Genomic DNA, 20823 nt, shown 5'->3' on the forward strand with positions numbered 1-20823 from the left:
ATCGCTGGTCTAAAAATGAAGGGTTTTTTAAGTTTAGTTAGTCTGTTTATTGACAAAAAATGTTTATGTGAAAAGTTTTAATACAAAAATTGGCCATCATTTATACAACTGATAATTGTTTTTTATTTATTTTGTATTTAATGATGAATGGATTAAGTTCTGTAGACTAGATTTTGGTCTAAACTTAAACTGATAGACGTCTAAGGCTCGGAGGGTAATGTAAAATTCAACATCATCTCTAAACCAAGAGCACCATCTAGTGGCCTCTGAAAGTTAGGTCACTGTTTCATGAAGCCTCATCGGCCCATCACTAGTTTCATCAGCTCTGCAATACTGTTTCATGATACCTCATCGACCATCACTACCATGTACTGGTTCCAGAACCGTGTCAGTGTGAGAGGCCTCAAAGTAGTAGTTTGCCACTGAGCTACGATGCAAACCTTCGCTCTCGAAAATACGTCTCCACTTTGAAAGGGACCTCATGTCCCACCCTCCACCACTGAGAGCTTTGATCTGCCGTAAACTATTCTCTACAAAAAGCAGATTGGTGACATGGAAAGAGTTGTGCTTAACCTGCAGATGTTTGCTGCTAAAAGTCCCAAAAGTGAGGTGCAAATATGGAATCAGAAAACACGTTTATAAAGGCGAGAAAAGTTTGGATGCATTAAAAACCATCAACTAAAATAAATCAGAGGTAATGTGTAAACTGTGGTATCTAGTGTTGTGAATCATAAATGCAGGTTTTTATGAGCAGAAATATGCGACAAACAAATCTATACGAGGAACAAGATGGACATCCACGACAAGTTAAACCCAAGTGAGATCCTCCCCTCATAAGATCTGCGATGTGATCCAAACGTATATCATATGCCTGTCAAATCCTCACGGATCAAACAAACATTCACGGTCTACTTTAGACACAGCCAACTGAAACGGAAAAAAACAACAACTCCAGCTCAATGATTTTGTGCTGAATTGTTCCCAGATCCCAGAGCAGACCAAACACCATCTGTTTCCCAACAACTGGATTTAGAATGGATTGGGTATTGACTTAACTGCTTTTGATCTCTGACTCTCATCTCTATATGAAACAGAAAAAAAAGTCGGAAAACTACTCTATTTTGATTGTGACATGACCTCTGGGTTTCTCTGCGCTGATCTGCGTCTGGAGGACTTAAGTACTTGAGACATCTGAGCTGCCGCTGTGATGCAGGGATGCTGAGCTTCTGCTGGAATCCCTCATCTGCGTGTCACCTGGGAACCTTAACTACCAACCCTCACGCTCGGCCCTGCATCACCTGCTCAGTCGTGCTCACCCAAAAATGTCATTTATTCAAGACATCGGCATTATGATTCAGTTAGATCAGAGGTGGACAATTCAAATTCCTAAGGTTTTTTTTTACTGTGCCGTCACACCCAAAGAAAGGAGGGTCAGAGAAAATGTAAAATTAAAACCAAGAGATGACATCATGTGGAGGCTTTTAGCTAGCTGCAGAACATGAAAAAATGGCCGTATCTTGGCCGCCAGATTACGCTGGTATATGGCGGCACCCGTCAGACAAGATACGGTCGAGAATCGGGCGTCCATTTTTTCATGTTCCGCAGACTTCCTCCTAGCTAAAAGCCTGATCATTTGTTATTATGAAATTCCACTTTTAAAATGCACAGAAAATGTTGGTTTGTTGTTTTATTTAATTTAAACCACATTCCATTGAAAGATTCTCAATGTGACTCATACATTTAAAAATCATCTTTCAATTCGGATGTATTTTAAGGGACAAAAAATAAAAAGGGACAATGAAAAAAAGTGATGTTTCAGTCGCATCATAGTCAACAACAAAAAAAAAAAAACAATGCACAAGACAAAAATGTCAGAGACTTTGTCCGTTTTATAGTTTTACTCTGACTCCAGGAGGGCCACATAAATACAGTCTATGGGCCGGATTTGGCCCCCGAGCCGCACTTTTGCCCAGGTCTGCTACAGATACTGGTTTGACCCACGATGTGTTTCATCATGACACATTATGAAACACATTTCAGTTGTGTTCCATTCTCATGTGAATGTTGAATGAATCAGAATGTTGCACAGACGGTGTCACTCCTCAGGTCCGTATCACTCCTAATTCAATCTCACCATCTGTCTGCCATTTCTCCCCCCCACCACCACCTCCCCACCCTCCTGCATTATAATTAAAACACAGAGTGGAGGGCCTGTCCGCAGCCCTTGCTTGTCCTTGGCTTCATTGGTAAGGTCTTGACTCATTCTTCACCCCGTCTAGTTCCATCCTGAGCGTCACCTGGGAACCGCGACGCTTCGCGACGTCACGAAGCGCCGCGGTTCCCAGGTGACGCTCACCTGTAGAGAAGCCTCAGCAGCACCATAGTAACTAGCTCAGTCTGCCTTTGCTTTTAAATAGAATTCCTGCTGAACCCTGGAATATGGTCGATGATGCTAGAGTGACGCGCCGCGCTCTGTAATCCCACTTAACCCTGTGGATTAATGTTTTCCGCATGATTAAATCAGACTAACTACGGCACAAAGTCGCTCATTCGTCTTCATCATTCGGAGTGATAGATTGTTCAGCGCTCCTGTGATATAAAGTTCACGTTGGCCTTCATTCATATTTTCATACATGAAAGGAAAATGAATCACTGCCACTGACTGCCACGTGTCTGAAGCCAGCCGTTAATCTCTCCTTTGACAGAAGGGGTCATTTTAATCTGTGGATCATTATCATTCTAAATGGGTTGTGGGGATTTCATTTAAGATTAGACTTATTTCAACAAATGTACTTCATGTGTTCCTCTGAAATGAGGTAGCGCTGGGTTAGCGTGTTATCTTTGTTACGTAACTGAGCTCACCATTCATTTAGCTGACGCTAAATGTCCAAATTGATGCTCAAACTAACTGACTTTGGTTCCCAGTTGTCAGAAATGTTTGTCCAGTTTCGTTATTTGACATGGAATGCATTGCCTTTATGTGCTAATCTGTTTGGCTAACAGGCTAATCTCCATGAGTGGAATCAAATGTCAAGATAGACATGACTAGTTTACTTCAATGGTGCTACATAAAAGTACACACAAGTACAATTAAAAGACATGACTTGCAAGTTCTGCTCGATGTACTTACAGAGACAGAAGTGTTGACAACCAACTCCAAACTGGACAGTTGTTGTACTTCACTAGCAAACATGGCTCAGCTGTTAGCATGCCAGGCAGTATTTATCGCTATGGCCAACTTTACAATATATGCTTTTATATTCATTATTTACTATGGATTTAAACTACGGAAGAGGATTAGGGCCAGTGAAGAAAAAAAGAAAAATTGGCAGAATTCTGACTTTAATCTCAGAGGTCAGAATTCTCACTTCAAAGCCAGAATTCTGTCTTTAAAGTGAGAATTCTGACTTTCAGATTAAAGTCAGACTTCTGACTTCTGAGATGTTTAAAGTGAGAATTATGACTTCTGAGATTAAAGTCAGAATTCTCACTTTAAAGACAGAATTCTGACTTTAAAGTGAGAGTTCTGACTTTAATCTGAAAATCAGAACTCTCACTTTAAAGTCAGAATTCTGACTTCTGAGATTAAAGCCAGAATTCTCACTTTAAAGTCAGAATTATGTCTTTAAAGTGAGAATTCTGACTTTCAGATTAAAGTCAGACTTTAAAGATCTCAGAAGTCAGAATTCTGACTTTAATCTGAAAGTCAGAACTCTCACTTTAAAGACATAATTCTGACTTTAAAGTCAGACTTAAAAGTCAGAATTCTGCCATTTTTTTTTCTTCACTAACCCTAATCCTCTTCTGTAATAAACAAACAACAAACACATAAATATAGATAATTTGATTTATAACTATTTACTCCAAGTACAAATGTTGCAATTCAAATAAAAAAACCTTTAAAAAAATAGAGGTAATGTCATGAAAAAGTATTTCAGAAGTTAAAAAGAGAGGTTATAAATTGAATATGTGTTATTTTGTTTTAGGGGTTATATAAACATCAGTTGTGGAAAGGCTTTATTATAGTTATGCTAAACAAAATTACAAGTAAACTCCCCACTTTTCCCCGTGAATCACGTGTGTCTGCAGGGAGGCTATAATCCCTGTGTGAACGTGTAGTTAGATCCACCCCTGCAGATGTTGTGTCGTCCTCCTTTAGTGCTCTCAGGTGATAGCTACTGAACATGAATTATCTCTATGGTCATGTTGCGTGTTTATTCATTCACTGTTCTACTGATGTGTGTGTGTACATGTGCATATGTTGATGGGTCTAATGCGACTCTATTTATCTGATTGGAAGCCAGAAATATGATGCGCTCCCTTATAGCCAGGCTGTGGATTTACATTCAGCGCGTGACATGTGTCAAGGCTTTGACAAATGCCGCTCATTGACCTTGCCGCGATGCCACTGGCGTATGACTAATGCCCCCTGTGGAGACTCCAGTACCAACTAGGCATCAAATGTTCCGCTGTACTGTTCCCTCACACTGGAGGTGTCTTGAAACTGGTGAGATACTTGGTGATAAGTGGAAAACACAAAAAAAACCCAGATTATAAAACTGAATAATTCAGAAAAACTAACTGAAAGCTTGAGCAAAACATTTTTTCAATTGTGATGCACAATAGTAATAATAATAATACAATAAAAGAACAATATATAAAACTAAAAAAATAATATTTAATATGAGGAAAATCCGATAAAAACAATAAATAAAATGTGTTTACAGCTGACCAGTGAGGAGTCGGCTGGTTTTATTTTTGTCTTTAGTAAATTCTAATGCGACGCCTGTGTGATTCTCCAGTACAGGAATCATAAATGAAGCGCGTCTTTATCCAGTGTAGCCTTGGAATCACATGACTGTCGACATGCGGAGATTGATCCGGAGCAGAATTAAGATTCCGTCCCTGCAGGATTTGTTGTCCTTGTTTATATCCCTGCTCCAACAACACCGCGTTTCAAATCCAAACGTGGTCGGCGAGCGCGCCAAAATGGACACGCTCGCTGTGGCACCATGTGACTTTTGGTGGAGAAAATAAACACGGTCTGCTGCCAAACATGATTATAATACCACACTGGATTACATTCTGGATTAGTGGTGGGTAACTAATGATTCCCCGTACAGTATGCTGCGGCTAACTCTCGCAGAGGAGAACCTTGTTCCAGCAACTCCACTATCATCTAGACGTTATATTAGATGCAGTTATATTACATAGTTATTTTGTTGCAATCTAAATTATTTACAAAAAAAACTGAAGGAGTTGGCTTGAATGGCATTCTGCGGGACACGCACAGCCTGTTTGTAAATATGCTTTATTGCAGTGTTTTTCAACCTTTTCTAAGCCGGGGGTCACTTCATTCAGTGATAAAAAATCCCGAGGCACAGCAGCAGAGGCACCGCGGCCAAAGAGCAATTGTGCTGAGTTAAGAGTCCTGCAGAAAATCCCTTTAAATTTGTGAAAGATTGTAGCTACTGACACTATGTTGGCATGGTATTTGCTGAAAATGAGAGAGAAGGAAGGAAAGATAGAAAGATTTGCTGAAAATGTGCAGTGGTGCCTCGGTTCTCGACCACAATCCGTTCCAGACGGCCGTTTGAGAAGTGAATTGTTCGAAATCTGAATCGATTTTTCCCATTACAATGAATGGAAAAAGAAATGATGCGTTCCAAGCCTTAAAATAGTCTTTTGTAGGAGTGAATGTAGAGCGTCTGCTGCAGGTGGCTGTTCCTCTATGTGTGTGGCCGCTGCATGTGGGAGGGGTTGCCGAGTGAGTGACGTCTCTCCAGAAGGGAAGAGGTGCCCGGTGCGTGTCCAGCTCTGAATGTGCGCTTCTGTGCAGTTTGGCTGTGACAAAGTCATAAACCAAGTCACGCTCTGTCCCAGACTGGCCTCATCCCTGTCCCAGCTCCAGCCCACAACAGGACATCAAACCCTGGAGTGAGCGCTCCAGCACCTCCCCTGTGACACTCTACCACGGTCCAGTGTGGAGACAGGAAAGGTTTTACACCTCAATATGAAGAAAAAACAGTCAGTAAATGGAGCTAACGGGACACGTCTGCATACAGAGGCTGCGTTATACACAATAACAAAGCGCGTCGTGGGTCAGCTGATCGGTCCGTGCACGCTTTTTTCAGCGGGCGTTTGAGTCCTGGATTTTCATTCGAAATCAGAAGCAAAAAAATCTCACATTCGAACTCTGATTTGTTCAAAGTCCGGGACGTTCAAAAACCGAGGTTACACTGTACTTGTTTAAAAAAATGTCTCCAGAAAGGGGTGGGCAATATGGCAACATTATATGAAGATTTATGTATTTTAAATCACTTTTCATCACAATGTCTTTTGCATGATTTTATTCTAGTAGGACATTTCTCGACAAATCTTTTACATTCCTTGCCTCATCTTCATAACAATGATTCTTTATCTACTAGCTTTTATTTGGTTCTGCATTTATCTGAGAGGCAACTTTTAAAACACAGAGAAAACTTGGTCTACAAGTGTCAATAAAGTTTTGAAGTGAGACGTTAGCTCCGAGGTGCAGACAGTCTCTGGCGTCGCGGGGAAGGAACGCTCCGTCATTCTGTCGTGACGGTGTGTTATTGTGCATCATGTCTCCGACCTGTGTGTTGTAACCAGCAGCTGCTGGTGGTATGAACATAAGAAAACACTTCTCTTGCGACGTCTATGTTGCAGATGAGAGGCAGGGCACGCTGCGGCTGAGCAACCTCACCAAAGGCATGTCAGGGAAGTACATCTGCCGAGCCAGCAACACGGCCGGCTCCGACAGCTGCTCCATCAACCTGGAGGTCATCACCTGTACGATGAGCGCTCTCTTCTCCCCGTCTCTTTCCTTCCGCGCTGCCGCTTCTTAACCCCGTCTTGTGTCGCCGTTCCCAGCTACCAACGCGGGGATGATCGCAGCGGCCACGCTGGGCTCCGTGGTGGGACTGGTGGCCATGTTGCTGTTCCTGATCTTCATCCTCAGAAGGAGGCGGGACACAGAGGAGGAGATAGCCAATGAGATCAAGTGAGTTTCTTTCTCTGTCCTCTGTGGCGTGGTAAGTTGCGTAGAGAAGTGGTTCTAAACCTTTCTGATGTCGGGGCCCCACCGTCCCCAGAACAAATGGCCCTGGGGCCCATTCAAGTAATAGAACTGATTCACTACTCCTGATTTTATTTGTGATCAACAGCCATATTTAATCTACTTACACGTAAACAAACCAAAACCTTGTGAAATGACATGAAGGCATGGGATACTCGCAAAGATATTTGCCATTGAAAAGTCCAACCAGCAGCAGAACCTGGCGCAAGTCATGTTCATCAAAGAAAAAAAAATACACTTGATGCAGACTGTTGAGAAAACAGGAAAAACTGAGTAAAAGTCTGAATAAAATAAATGTAATGAATCCATGTCTAACGATCCTAAAATAAAAATAATATAGTTTGTTTAAAGTCCAAAGAAGATATAAGTAAAATGTAAATGAAAGTATTGCCATAAAATGTCTAATTAATTTTCAAAACTTCTTCACTGTTGGGGGCGCCATCACTTCCTTTATCATTTTTTTCTTTTCAAGAACTTCCAACTCCATAGTTGGTAACTATCACAGAGTTGCAGCTGTCAAGTCAATTCAGTGACACACTACTGCCACCATACGTGGCGAGTGTATTAAAACTGAGCATCTCACGGCCCAGAGGTGTAAAACAAAAAACTTTTAGCGGCCCTCTAGGGGGCGCTCACGGCCCAACCATGGGCCCCAGCTCTATGGTTAAGAATCACATGTACGGTAGAGATGAATGTCATCTACTGGAAGTTGAGACCGTGAGGATGAAGAGGGCCATGTACTGAACCTTGAGGGGATACTGTCAGATATAGGTGCAGTAGTCACTGGTGTCTGTTAGGTTCTCTAAAGATGTATGGAAATCTGTTACCTGTCAGATCATGTTGTAATCCAGTCCTTCTCAAATAGTGCGACCTTGGGGAACAATAAAGTGTAATTGCACATCCACTCATGATTTGTTTTTTAAATTTCAGGCAAATTGCAATGTTATTCATATATATATATATATATATATATATATATATATATATATATATATATATATATATATATATATATATATATAGTATATTCTTATATATATTATACACATATATATAGTTATTCTTATATACATATATTCTTATCTATGTTACTGTCTTTTTTCTTTTATCTAATGTTAACAAGGGTACAATGTTATGCATAGGTGGACTTATAATCATTTTATTGACAAATTATATTCTTTACAGAGGCGGCAGAGAGTTGGGTTGGACTTGTAGGACTCACATGCTCCGCTGGCTTTTTAGCTATACAGCATGTTTTTCCAAACAGTTTATGCAAAGATGATCCAGGTTTAAACGGTAATCTCTGCAGAAGCTGACTGGATGAGAGGAGAATATGAAATGATGTGTCTGAGCGTCATGGTTGGATATTTCAAATGTTTATTGCCTCATGATCTATAGATTATAGATCTATAGAGCGTAGAGCGTATCCACTGGGAGACTTTAAAAACTAATGTCAGTCTGTGTCTCAGGGAGGACGCCCAGGCGCCAAAGCGAGTCTCGTGGGCTAAGAGCACCACCGGCTCCGACATCGTGTCCAAGAACGGCACCCTGTCGTCCATCGCCACCAGCCCCCTGCCCCGAGACAACCACCAGCCAAACTTCCACTACCCATACTCACCCACGTCCGGCACGGACTCCAGCTCCGTCATCAACGCTTACCAGCTGCGGCCCGGGGAAGCCAGCACCCTGCGAGGGCTTCCTGGATACAACGTCGGAGGAACGCCTATACGCAAACACAAGCGGCCTTCCTCCACAAACGGCTCCTCCCACCAGGTCCTCAGAAGTCCGGTGGTCATCGGCAGGACTGAGGGAGCTCAGCCTCAGGTGGGGCCTCTGACTGCATCCCCGCAAATGAGCTCCTCCACTCTGACGCGTGCAGGGGTTGTAGCTGTGATGGTGCCTGCGCAGAGCCAAGCCGGCTCGCTGGTGTGAGGCCCCGTAACGGACGGACGTTTGCCTTCTGAAGGACACAACTTATTACCCATCAGAGAGCTGCGGCGAGAACGGCAAGTTTGTGCTTCGATGTGCTGACTTTTTCTACGCCGTTTTGTCTACGTGAGGACCATCAGTCACATCAGTAAAACCGCTGTCTGGGATCAGATCAACCAACATGGCCCCAAATGTGGCGAGACAACAAACTGTTTCCATCTGAAATCAATCTAGAGGCTTTTGCGCTAAAACTCCCACCTCGACAGCGCCCTCTGCTGGTCGCCCACCCAACACTGTGCACATTCAAAGTGCTGCATCTGTGACAGGAGGTTTTAGTCAGGCGTCTGACCAGTGACTCCACAGGTCCTCTATGGTGTGAAAACTGTTAAGAAAAGTGTGTGCTGAACTTAAAAAAAACATTTGTATTTCTGATTTCATTATGAAACTGTAGCTGGTCCTTTTAGTAAAAAAAAACTTTGTGGTCAAGGACACTCAGGCAAAAGCAAAATGAGACATCAGGTATTTTCCAAAACTTGCTTTAACCCATATTTCTTTGTGCTCACCAGTCGGCCATTTTTTGACCAGTAAGAAGCCAAGACGCTGGAGTTCGATGGCCTGTCATGGTAGGTGGAATGTAACCTAACTAGTGACCCATGTTCAGGTCGGTGTTTCATGACTGGCTGGAGGGCGTCAAGTGTCTCGTGGAGATTCATTTCAAACGTGGCAGTTATTTATAAATGTGTAAAAGCTACATGTAGCACCTTAAATACGGTTTTGATTGACTTTTTTTTTTAAGTATGTACTTTGAAGTGATTGTTTTTAGCATTTGTGATATTTATTATCACTTTCGCAATTAAAAAATATCATTACAAATGAGCCTGAGTTTCCTTCATGCTATGTTCTGGCTTCACTTTTCATTTTTATGCTCTCAACCAGACAAGATCAGTGCTTCCACTTGAGGGAAAGAAAATGTAAATAGATGCAGCTCATATTTACAAACCACCAACTAAGGTCTTTAAATGGTTTTGAATTTATTATACAACACAGAAATACTTTTAATTTGAATCCTAACGCTAAACCCCTCTATCATAGCATGTTTAAAACGATTAAATTCAGTTTGTCTAATACACTTAAGCGCCACCAGGAGGCGCCCACAAAAGAAACACTTGGCTGCGTGGCCTGTTCGGTTTTGCTCCCACTGACTTTTGTCCCCGTTTCCAGGGTGCTCTCATCTAAATCCCTCCTGCCCATGGAAGACTTAAGCTCACAGTGTCACCATTCCAGATATCTTAGCCTTCACCAGAAAAAAAACATTTTAAAAATGACTGCAGTTAAACGGCTTTAATTGGAGTGTGATGAGGACATAAACAACATTTTCATTCCACACCTACAGACACAGAAAAACAACACAAAGAACCCAGGGCAGTGAAGGCGATAAAAGGCCACTTCAGGATCAGAATCAGATGCCATCCTTGGCTGAGATGATGAGGCTCTAAATTCTGCAGCTATGCATCTTGATGAAGAATGTCTCTTTCTAAAGTGGCAACTGCATAATGATGAAAGGCAGCCAACCATTGAAAGAGTCTGTCTCCAGGCGTGCTGGGGTCCTGGACCCAAGCAGCTGACTGGTGGACCAGAACTCATCAGTCTCACACTAACTTTCCAAGACAAGTAGCTGCTTCACTCAGTCAGTGACCCTCAGGCACCACCTGAACGTAATGTAACACCAGTCCCCATTCAGACGCACTCAATATGGCCGTCCGTGAAATGTCCAAACCTTGATCAGGATTCAGTCAGTAGGCTCCTGGAGACGATCATCCTCATCACCTCATTTGTGCCTTCAGAGGAGAAGAGGATATTGGAGTTGGTTCGGGAGACAGACGTGACGACAGTGACGAAAAGCAACCTCACCTTCGAGGATCTGGTGGACGCGGATGTCCCGCACAAACTGCTGCACGGCGTAGTCTTTGAGGTAGCCATAGCCTCCATGCATCTGAAGGGCCTGGTTACAGATCTGACGGGTCAAAAGATGAGATGAAAAAAGATGAAACGATGAGAAAAGAGAAACTAGTGCTTCTTTCGAGGCGCCCAAGAATCTGCCACAGCTGTTTCCTCCAGGTCTGTACCCTGCCAACAGGCTTAGGGCCCAGTGATGCTCCCTTTACTTATGTACCAAAATGTACCCGACCTTCACTTGTCATGTTTCTACACCTTCTTCATGTTGTTATTGCTCTTCACCAACATATCCACCAGGGGGCGCAGCCCAGCGTCAAAAGTTTATGACAACAACAACCCCCAAACCAACATGGCTACTGAGGAAGAAATATTGACGGAGGCAGTGTTGCAGGAGGCGGAGAATTTCCACCAGTGTTAAGTCTTCTTTGTGTCTCATTAGAACTACGCAGCGAGCAGTGGTTTCCAGTGGTACTGCTTTGCTGGGTCCGTATCCGTAAGCTTTGTGGAAACATGTAGAAATATGGAGGAAATGAGCCCTGTCTGTATCCGTATCCGTCGGTAACTTTGAACATAAATGGGCCATTAGGTTCATGACATCTCAACCCTGCATGGTTGAGTGCCTCTATCTCCGAAAAAGGTGGAGGGAACACCTGGGATAACGTCTACACAGTTGGAGGCAGACAAGAGAGGACGGCATCCCAAGCAGGGAATGATAAGTGAATACCAGTTTATCCTCGCGAGTTACAGGGCAATGGCTTAAGCCGAAGCCTTAGATCAACTTGAATGAGAACCTGCACCACTGAGATCCTATGAGGACCGACTTGAAGACCCTAGCCTTAGATATGGGATCAGACCAAACTGGTCGTGACCCACCGTTGACTAGATCCTTCAGAAGCTGAGAGCAACACAGTGTTTTTTTTTTCCGATGGTGATGCATGTTTTCTCTGACACTTACATTGAAACACTCGTCGGTGGCGAACAGTTTGGCCATGGAGCACAGAGCGACAGCGTCCGGCCGGTTCTCCTGAAGAGCCGTCGCAGCCTCGCGCACCAGAAGACGAGAAGCCACCAGCTTGGTCGCCATTTCTGCCAGCTTGAACTGGAGGAACTGCGGAGAGGAAGCGCCATGATTGTATACAAGTCCAGTCAGAAGAAGATCAGAGCGGGTGTCAGACCTGGTTGTTGGACAGGGTCTCGCCAAACTGCTTGCGCACCAGCAGGTGATCCCTCGCCAGCTGCACAGAAGCATGAGCTGCTCCCAGAGAGCAGGAAGCTGTAGGGTGAAATGAACAGCGGTGAAAACCACCACTATATTGTTCTTCGAGCTGCTTCCTCCTCACCAATATTAATTCTCCCTCCATTCAGTCCTTTCATGGCGATGTTGAAGCCCTGACCCTCCTCCCCGAGTCGGTTCGTGACAGGGATGGCACAGTCTTCAAAGATGACCGCCCGCGTCGGCTGAGAGTTCCAGCCCACCTAGAAGCATCATTGGATTTAATTTGACTCAAACATGCTGCTGGGTTTCTTCTTGTGCAATGAAAAAACAAAAACCTTCTTTTCTTTTTTGCCGAAGCTCAGGCCCGGTGTGTCCTTCTCCACCACTAGACACGAGATTCCTTTGGCACCTTTGCCTCCGGTTCGGCACATGACCACGTACACGTCAGTGTCTCCGCCTCCACTGATGAACGCCTGGGTTCAATAGAGCGTCCGTTCATATCTTGTTTGAAGAAGCGGTGATGGTTCGCTCTCACCTTTGACCCGTTGAGGACGTAATGATCGCCCTTTCGTTGTGCCGTTGTGAGAAGTGACGCAGCATCACTGCCGCTGCCTGCAGTACAGACATACTTTCATGATAAGAACATGAACAGGGAATGGTCCTCACAAACCTGGTTCAGTCAGACAGTAGGAAGCAAACTTCTCCATTGAACACAAGTCCGGACAAAACCGCTCCCTCTGCTCGGTGTTTCCGAATGTATCGATCATCCAGGCGCACATACTGCACGGTGGAGAAAGACATTAGCATGAACTGCATCACCTTCCGGGGGGATCTCGGCTCCTACTTGTGTATACTGATGTAGGCCGTGGTGCTGACGCATCCTGTGGACAAGGCTTCAAAGATGAGTGTCGTGTCAAGCCGAGAAAGGCCGGACCCTCCAACCTCCGGCTGGACGTAGATCCCGCCGAAACCAAGCTCAGCCGCCTTCCTCATCATCTCAACTGGAAAGATTTCCTGAAAAACACACTCAAATACTTCACTGAAACATAAAAAAACTGCTCCTCCGATTAGCATTGCTGCTATTCTTTTCATAATGTTACTGAATAGTTATCTCTTGAGTAAACACCTCAATTAAAATAGGTTTAAGTCTTAGCAACTCAATTACTATTCAGCAAAAGCAGATATCTCGCACTGTTAACCAGAGAGAGCAAGTCTCGCATAAAACTTCATCATTTCAGGCATATGTCCGAGATGGGAATTTTATCTGATCCAATTCAGCCAGTACATAGGATTAACATACATGCAGGTGATTCTTCTGTTAATATAAACATCCTATTGAGTGCAGAGTGCTGTATACTTTCTGCCATGTGACTCCAAACTGGTCATGCTACTGATAATTGACACTGTGTGTACATGCTACATTTGGATAAATAGTCAAGTAAATAACGGGTGTAATCCTCATTCCATTTTCACACGACAGTCCAAACCGCCGACTTATATTCATACAACTTCGCTTCCTCCAGTGAAACTCGCTGTTTTTTCTGTTGTATCCTAGTGACTCATCATCATGGTTTGATCATTTCACTGTGCAATGACATTTTTACATAAAGAATTTAAATAAAAATATGTAAACATAAGCCTCGCAAAACAATAACTTGCCAGTATATCAGTACTCGCTGGGGAAGGAAGCATTTTGACTATGTGCAGGAGACACTCCAAGAAATGTGGTATGAGTTTGATTCACCTTCTGGTCCCACTCGGCCATATGGGGAGCCATCTCATTGGCGGCAAAGTCAAAAGCGACTTTCTGGAACTCCTTCTGTTCATCTGTCAGTCCGTGAGAGGCTGTCAAGAAAAGCACGACAACGGTTTGAGTCATAACTCAGAACATCCATCTTAAACAGGCTTCCAGGTGATTGAATTCATTTAACTATTATACACAGTATGATACACAGTGTCTCCACAATAAGTCAAGTTGGCTCATGTGGTACCTAAGAGGGTGACATAACAGCATCCACCGTGACAACCAACGGGGGCGGAGTTTACAGCGGGTGTGCCGCAATCCCAGCTTCCTAACTGGAGGAGCAAAACTAAACAAATATCACGAAGGTAACTGTATTCTTTAATACTCCGCTTCCTAATTTTAAGTTTTACGTCGTGAATGGTGATTTAAAGTGCGACTAGTACTCTTTAAAGCCAACAAAATCTTACACTGCTCATTGTTACGAATTACAGTTAGTCAATGACAAACATCACAAAATCACCGGGTATTATTTCTTCACACACTTACGGTCAATGCACGACGAAATGCCTCGTCTTCGCACGTTGTTGTCGCAGAACAAACGACTATTCCTGCATATGTTGGACCCGAGTCTGGCGAGCCTTGACAGACTTCCCACCGCCGCCATGTTTACTCCTGTCGCTGTTATGTCACTCCCGCCGCAAGTGCTGCCGGGAAGTGTGGTTTTCATAACAAGGAAACGGAACACATGCTGCAGAAGGACGGATCAATGTTTGTGATGGGAACGCGCTCTCTGGCTTTGGTTTTTGACTGGTTTTTGGTTGCTGATCGCCCGAAAAGTAAGACAGAACTTCCTCGTAGGTTAATACGTTTTAGTTTGTAACATTTGTGTGTCCGACTGCATGTGTTTTGCACTCGAAAAATGTATCGATTTGTAATGTACTTTATTGCATCTTGCAAACAAGAAGAACTGGACCTGGCCTGGCGTTTTAACCATTGTTTTTCATTAAATAGACATAGTTATTGCATCTTTTTATTGAACTCAGTCACCAATACGAAGCAGAAATGTTGTTTATAATGTTGTTTATAATATGTTAAAACCTGATTTTGTGTTATTCCTGTCTGAAGGAAGCTTAACTGTTTGAGTGGTAAGGAGAAAGTGGACCTGGAGTGATGCCGCCCACGAGAAGACGAAGCAAACGGAAGTTAAATTCAGGTAAGAAATGACAATGCATCTCATTGTCTTCCTCTTCTAGTCATTGTCTTCCAGCCTTTTCCCTCCAACGGTCCACCAGAACCCGTCTCTTCCTCAAGAAAGCTTTCCTCTCCCTGTTGCTGATGTGTGACAGATCACCCCTGACAGTTGTCTCCACCTGTTCCACCTGCTCTGCACCCTCTTCTTCACCTCTCTTGACTGATTCTAAACTTGTGGTCCCCCCAGGAGAAGCTGCTGAAACAGAATCTCCTGCTAAGAAAAAGGTAGAAAGCAAGAAAAACGCAGAAAAAAGCTCTGCGCCGTCGGAGTTTAGTCACTGGCTAATGAAGTCTGAGCCCGAGAGCCGCTTTGAAAACGGCATTGATGTCAAGGTAGGAGTCAAGTCGCACTGGAAAGTAGCCTGAGCTGAATGAAGTGTGTCTCACTCTGTCTCAGTTCGGGATTGAGGATTTAAAAGCGTTACCAAACCAGACGGGCTGCTGGGACGGTGTCCGCAACTATCAGGTTGGTTGGCTACAATTTCACCGCGTGAGAACCGGAGTCCAGGATGTCGACTTCTCCACCAGGCTCGGAACTTCATGCGGAACATGAAGGAAGGGCAGCTGGCGTTCTTCTACCACAGCAACTGCAAGGTGCCGGGGATCGCAGGAGTCATCAAGGTGCGTGTGTTTTTTTTTTTGTGCCTTCCAGAGGCGACGGCGTCTCACTACCCCAGCGTTTCCTTCAGATCGTGAAGGAGGCGTACGTGGACCACACTCAGTTTGACAAGAAAGATGTTCACTACGACGCCAGCAGCCGGCCGGAGAACCCCAAGTGGAGCATGGTGAGGTGGAATCCTCGCAGGAGTGAATCAAGCTCCTCCGTTCATGTTGTTTCCCGTCAGGTGGACGTTCAGTTTCAGAGGATGATGAAGCGCTTCATTCCGCTGGCGGAGCTGAAAGAGCACCACCTGGAGCATCGTGCGAGCGGAGGGCCGCTGAAGGACATGGCCTTATTCACCAGAGCCCGTCTTTCTGTCCAGCCCCTCACTTCTGGTACCGTCGGATGTTGTGTACCATCAGGTCTTTGACGTTATTAACGCCCTGTTGTCTTTGTCTCGGCAGAGGAGTTTGACTTTGTACTAAGTTTGGAGGACCAACAGCCCTGAAGAGGATGAAGCCACACTTGCTGAAAACGTGTTCATTTGTTGTTTTTCTATTAGAACCTTTTATTAAAACTGTTCATAAACATTATAATGATGGCTTATTTGTGCAAGACATTTCTATGAAATCTGCCCTCATTTTTAAACCTACAAAAATCAAACCATTTTCAAACCGTGTCCTCATTGGACACAGTTATTTCAGTGTAAAACTAGTCATTGAAACAGTGTATACTTGGGCCGAGCTACTTTTTTTCAATCAAACTGGGATTTTAATATCATTTCCCAGCATGTATTGTATCAACATAATTCGTAATAAATATATTCTAAACGCAATGTGCCCAATCCAACAGCGGTTGGCAGTAGCATGAAAGAGCACTGTCAACATAGGAGTGGTGAATAAGAAAACCTTAGGAAACTTGAAAACCATTTGCAGCGTGTGCTATATATTTTTCACATTGTGACCAGAAGCCATGATTGCACACTGGGGAAATATTGAGAATATCTGCAAATTCAGAAGAACCTACAGAGGAGCCCCAAAATCATGTGTCATAACACACCAACAACCTCAGCTATCAGAAACAGTTCAACTCCACCAGGAAATATTTAATATTTTTTATATGTTACATGGATGCTATTTTTAATTAACTATTTTTAAAATATTACACACATTAGTTGTTGAATACCAGGATTTTTAAAATTTGAATTATTTTATCCAGTTTTAATTCTACTCAATCAAAAAAATATTTTTTCCCCTCAAATTCTGGCACCTCTAATGCTCCACAGTCATGACAGCAACATCTCAAGTTTAGGTCCTGACCTCCATCCTTGTGCAACAATTCAAATCAGTGTTAGAACAATAAAGACCAAACAGTGGCCGAGGTTACATAACTTGAGTCAGGGGTAGGTTGTAGCCACATCACAACTACGATGGAGGACTGTTGGATGTTGTTTCTGTAAGTATGTCGCATTAAATGAACAAACGCCATTGAATTTGGCATCATTTTTATTAGACTTTTCAGGGACATGGATTCATTAATAAGCATTTTTGCAAAAGATAGACACTTCTACTCTCTCTGGTTAAAAGACTAGATCATGTTAGAGGCAGGAGGGGTTCACGGAGACACACCATTCCATCCTCCACGACACACACAAGAGTTTTAGTCACCATCAAAAGGACGCCCCGCAACATCACCACCGGAAAGCTGAGGTAAAGCCTGAATGAGAAAGGTGGCCGCGTCATTCAACACTGGACAGAGCTGTGGTGGTTATTTACAGGTCTAGAAACAGATAATACTTGGTCTGTCCAGTTTTCACTTCCTGTGCAAACACGGAAAACAAGAAGAAGAAGCAGTGCAAGTCGTTTTAGTTTGTTGATCAACGTGGGGAATGGGCTTGTTAGGTGTGGAATGTAGGTAAGTGTGTTTCAATCATTCGATGAAGAATGAAAAAATCTCTAAAAGAATCACAAGAGAAAAGAAAACCAGAGGAAAAAAACAAGTGATCGCAATAGTGTAATGAATGCTGCGTTCAGGGTTCCAGTTATTTTAGGCTTTTCCAGTTCAGAAATTTTACACCAGAGTGTAGGAATTGTATACTGAGCCCTCATGAAACAGTGTCCACATTTTTGGAGGCCACCAGATGTCGCTCTCTGCTCAAAAATCTTCAAACTTGAACAATTGTTTCCATGATCTCAGCAATAGATTTTCAACCGAGAGCGCCACCTACTGAGCTCTAAAAATGAGGACACAGGTTCATGAAGCCTCATGACTGGCCTTCATGCACTAAAGTAAGTGCAATATCCATCTGAGTGAATGTAGTTCAGGTCAGTGAATGCACCGTTGGCTTATTACAGAGGGAAATGATTTTTAAGTGCATCATCCAGCTACATTTGAGAATGTAATTTGAGCTACATTTTGACAGTGTTGACCGCAAGATTTGACAAATAATACAGATTCTATTCTTCTATTAATTGGTATTTTCAATTTAAATATTTGTGACCGGAGTACACAAACACAAATGAATTTAAAAACCTTCCATTTTCCACTGAATTCAACACGCAGCGCAGCGGACGCACTTGAGTTATAAAATCACAAATGAAAAAAGACCAATCTAAAGTGACAACAAAACAGGTGATTAGTTTGATTCCCACGAAAAAAAAGAAGGTAAAAAGCAGCAGCCTGAAGCTGCTTGGATGCTTCATGCGAGCTGTTTTGTTTTTTTTCCATTGTTCACATACTCTTCAGTGTGTGTCAGTCTCCCTTTGACTTCCCTTCACCTGCAGCTCACACGGACCACCACAGATGCTGGACCAGATGTTACGCAGTTGGGCAGCACCTGTCGAGCGGCTCTACCCGCTCTCCTCCTTCGCACTCTGTTCCAGCGCGCTCTCTGAAGCAGCGGAGCCCTCGTACCGCTGGGAGGCGATGGCCGCCTGGTGGGACATGCTCTTCCTCACCACATCCCCCTTCCTCCACAGCGTGATTTCCTGGACGCCGCAAACACAGTACATTATCTATTATGTTATCTTATATATATATATATATATATATATATATATATATATATATATATATATATATATATATATACTGTAGATATATATATTTTTAACTTTAATATCTTTATATGAATTAATATTAGTCTTCATGTACTATCATGCTATTTTTACTAATTTTCTCGAGTGATTTTTATATATGTATTTATTTTGTGATTATTAGCATTTGTATTTTTATTGCATGATTTCATTTTTGTTTAATATTGTATTGTATTTAAATATAATAAAATTAAATAATAATAATTATAATTAATAATTACATAAATGTATTAATTAAAAAATGCATTCTGGATTGCGTGTAAAATGTCAAAAACCCACAAACTATTACAAAATACTAGAAATAAAGGAAAAAAAAAATTCATTGCATTGCATTCATTGAATACTAGAAGGGAGAAAAGTAAAAATAGCATCATAGTACATGAAGACTAATAATAATTAACATAAAGATATTAAAGTAAAAAAACTACAAAAGATTATTATAAATAAGAAATGAATATCAGCAATAGAAGAGCATGAGTTATGCGACAACACTTATAATTTCATAATCTCTGGGAAGGGATATGCGATACTCGATTTTTCACTGGCTCTTTGTCGCCAAGTGTCCCGTCACCTGCTGTTTGAAGTAGCGTCTCTCCTCCTCGTCGATGAGCACCAGGTTCAGGTAGTAGCGCACTGAGAACTTCTTGTTGATGTCCCTCATGGTGGGCGTCAGATCGTAACCGGCCAGAAACAACCGGATGGGGATGGATTCGCCTGCAAGACCAGACCAGATGAGCTCATGTGGAGTGGGTTCAGACTGGTTGCTCGAGGTTCGGCGGTACCTCTGACTGGAGCTCCGTCCATGATCTCGTACTTGGCGATGGTGTCGTTCTCGTGGTAGACGCTGGGGCCAGTGCCTGTCGTTTCCCGCTTGATGATGTCGATCTCCATGTGCTTGATCTTAATCCTCACCAGCAGGAAGTAGATCTTCCCCACGATGACGTCCTTCAGATGGTACCTTGGTAAATGGTTTTAGGGAGACAAAGGCAAGACACGATTACGGTTGATGTCAACAACACAGGTCACATGACAGGCTCGGGTTAGCGTCCGCGACAGTGTGTCGAGCGGACCAAGCACCATGTGACTGAACAGAAAAAGTTCATGTTTAACTCACTTGGATTTGTTGTACTCAAACTCAATATGGAGACAATCTTCAATTCCAACTTCCATCTTGATGGAGGAGTTGAGCTCGGGGTAGGTGCTGAGGGTGTGGACCACGATGTCCAGCTCTTTGCTGATGTCATTGAGTCTCCTGATCACGGTGGCACGCAGGAAGTATCTGAAGCAAAGCGAAGCAGGAAGTCAAGACGACACGAAGAGCATCCACGGCGGCTTCCATCTGCGTACCTGAGTTTGACGTTCTGGCCAGTGTACGATTCGTAAGGTTTCTCCACGTGAGTGAACTCGAAGTCAAAGGTCTGCGACTGAGTTATTTCTCCAGGTCTTGCCAGGTCTTTGACCAGCGACACAAACTCATGGTGGTTTCCTCTGTCGTAATACAGCTCTGCCGAGACACATCAAAAAATCATGTGCAGGGTTTCGCGTAGAAAACTGGCTGGACTACAGATAAGCCATGTAGTACACATGCCGGTCCTGTATGTGGTGCTATCGTAGGTGACCAAGAAGAGTCCAAAACGACTGCCAAGCTAGTGCTTGTGTTTGTGACCACGCAGACTGTGCTTTGTCAGCTCTATTTAGGGTGACTTTGTGGGTGAGTGAGAACAAGAGAGAGTCTGAAGTCTGAGACGTTCATAGTCTCGTGTCAGTGTCGTCATTATTAGCATAAACATTTATGGAGCTATGAGACACTGGAAGCTCATGTTTTTTGAGCCGGTGGTTTAGTCAAGGAAGCCATCTTGACTACAATCCACAACATTACATACCAATGAGTAGAGATGGGATGATGGGGCATCATGAAACAGTGTCTTCATA

At 43.2% G+C, this 20823-nt stretch overlaps 4 protein-coding genes across 6 annotated transcripts in view; 2 read left to right on the top strand and 2 right to left on the bottom strand.

Annotated features, from left to right (window-relative positions):
* Positions 1 to 9851, top strand: part of esamb (endothelial cell adhesion molecule b) — a 48951-nt gene extending 39100 nt beyond the window's left edge. Inside the window, exons 5-8 of one of the 2 annotated variants that reach the window (XM_053873174.1) lie at positions 2202 to 2246; positions 6691 to 6813; positions 6895 to 7024; positions 8569 to 9851. In XM_053873174.1, the coding sequence (XP_053729149.1) occupies positions 2202 to 2246; positions 6691 to 6813; positions 6895 to 7024; positions 8569 to 9031 (761 nt within the window). In that variant the 3' untranslated portion in view covers positions 9032 to 9851. The remainder of the gene's footprint in view (positions 1 to 2201; positions 2247 to 6690; positions 6814 to 6894; positions 7025 to 8568) is intronic. The other variant, XM_053873175.1, reaches the window with a different exon arrangement.
* On the bottom strand, positions 8304 to 14629 carry acad8 (acyl-CoA dehydrogenase family, member 8). The gene is made up of 11 exons (XM_053873176.1): positions 14491 to 14629; positions 13945 to 14045; positions 13045 to 13214; positions 12871 to 12980; positions 12736 to 12812; positions 12536 to 12673; positions 12325 to 12460; positions 12160 to 12257; positions 11940 to 12092; positions 10940 to 11042; positions 8304 to 10866 (listed from the first exon to the last, which is right to left on the bottom strand). The coding sequence occupies exons 1-11, from the start codon at positions 14606 to 14608 to the stop codon at positions 10811 to 10813; spliced, it is 1260 nt and encodes a 419-aa protein (XP_053729151.1). The 5' UTR covers positions 14609 to 14629; the 3' UTR covers positions 8304 to 10810.
* Positions 14214 to 16355, top strand: thyn1 (thymocyte nuclear protein 1). 2 transcript variants are annotated; one of them, XM_053873177.1, is made up of 8 exons: positions 14214 to 14309; positions 15070 to 15157; positions 15383 to 15528; positions 15593 to 15661; positions 15724 to 15816; positions 15885 to 15980; positions 16041 to 16191; positions 16261 to 16355. In XM_053873177.1, exons 2-8 carry the CDS (start codon positions 15115 to 15117, stop codon positions 16302 to 16304), a joined length of 642 nt encoding a protein of 213 aa, XP_053729152.1. In that variant the 5' UTR covers positions 14214 to 14309; positions 15070 to 15114; the 3' UTR covers positions 16305 to 16355. The 2 variants fall into 2 exon arrangements, with proteins under 2 accessions (XP_053729152.1, XP_053729153.1); XM_053873178.1 differs by lacking the exon at positions 14214 to 14309 and adding an exon at positions 14578 to 14780.
* A 928-nt stretch (positions 16356 to 17283) lies between these two features.
* vps26b (VPS26, retromer complex component B) overlaps positions 17284 to 20823 on the bottom strand; it is a 5261-nt gene continuing 1721 nt past the window's right edge. Inside the window, exons 3-7 of the mRNA XM_053872764.1 lie at positions 20239 to 20395; positions 20006 to 20170; positions 19674 to 19849; positions 19463 to 19605; positions 17284 to 18783 (exon numbers count right to left, since the gene is read on the bottom strand). Coding sequence (XP_053728739.1) covers positions 18646 to 18783; positions 19463 to 19605; positions 19674 to 19849; positions 20006 to 20170; positions 20239 to 20395 — 779 coding nt within the window. The 3' untranslated portion in view covers positions 17284 to 18645. The remainder of the gene's footprint in view (positions 18784 to 19462; positions 19606 to 19673; positions 19850 to 20005; positions 20171 to 20238; positions 20396 to 20823) is intronic.

Source organism: Synchiropus splendidus, chromosome 8, assembly GCF_027744825.2.
Source record: "Synchiropus splendidus isolate RoL2022-P1 chromosome 8, RoL_Sspl_1.0, whole genome shotgun sequence".
Classification (NCBI taxonomy): domain Eukaryota; kingdom Metazoa; phylum Chordata; class Actinopteri; order Syngnathiformes; family Callionymidae; genus Synchiropus; species Synchiropus splendidus.

Coding starts and splice junctions, on each gene's coding strand:
- thyn1 (XM_053873177.1), top strand. CDS start 15,115: ATGCCGCCCACGAGAAGACGAAGCAAACGGAAGTTAAATTCAG. Junction 15,158..15,382: donor CAAACGGAAGTTAAATTCAG/GTAAGAAATGAC, acceptor TGGTCCCCCCAG/GAGAAGCTGCTGAAACAGAA. Junction 15,662..15,723: donor ACGGTGTCCGCAACTATCAG/GTTGGTTGGCTA, acceptor CTTCTCCACCAG/GCTCGGAACTTCATGCGGAA.
- acad8 (XM_053873176.1), bottom strand. CDS start 14,608: ATGGCGGCGGTGGGAAGTCTGTCAAGGCTCGCCAGACTCGGGTCCAAC. Junction 12,461..12,535: donor TCGGCAAAAAAGAAAAGAAG/GTTTTTGTTTTT, acceptor TGATGCTTCTAG/GTGGGCTGGAACTCTCAGCC. Junction 11,043..11,939: donor CCACCGACGAGTGTTTCAAT/GTAAGTGTCAGA, acceptor TTGACCCGTCAG/ATCTGTAACCAGGCCCTTCA.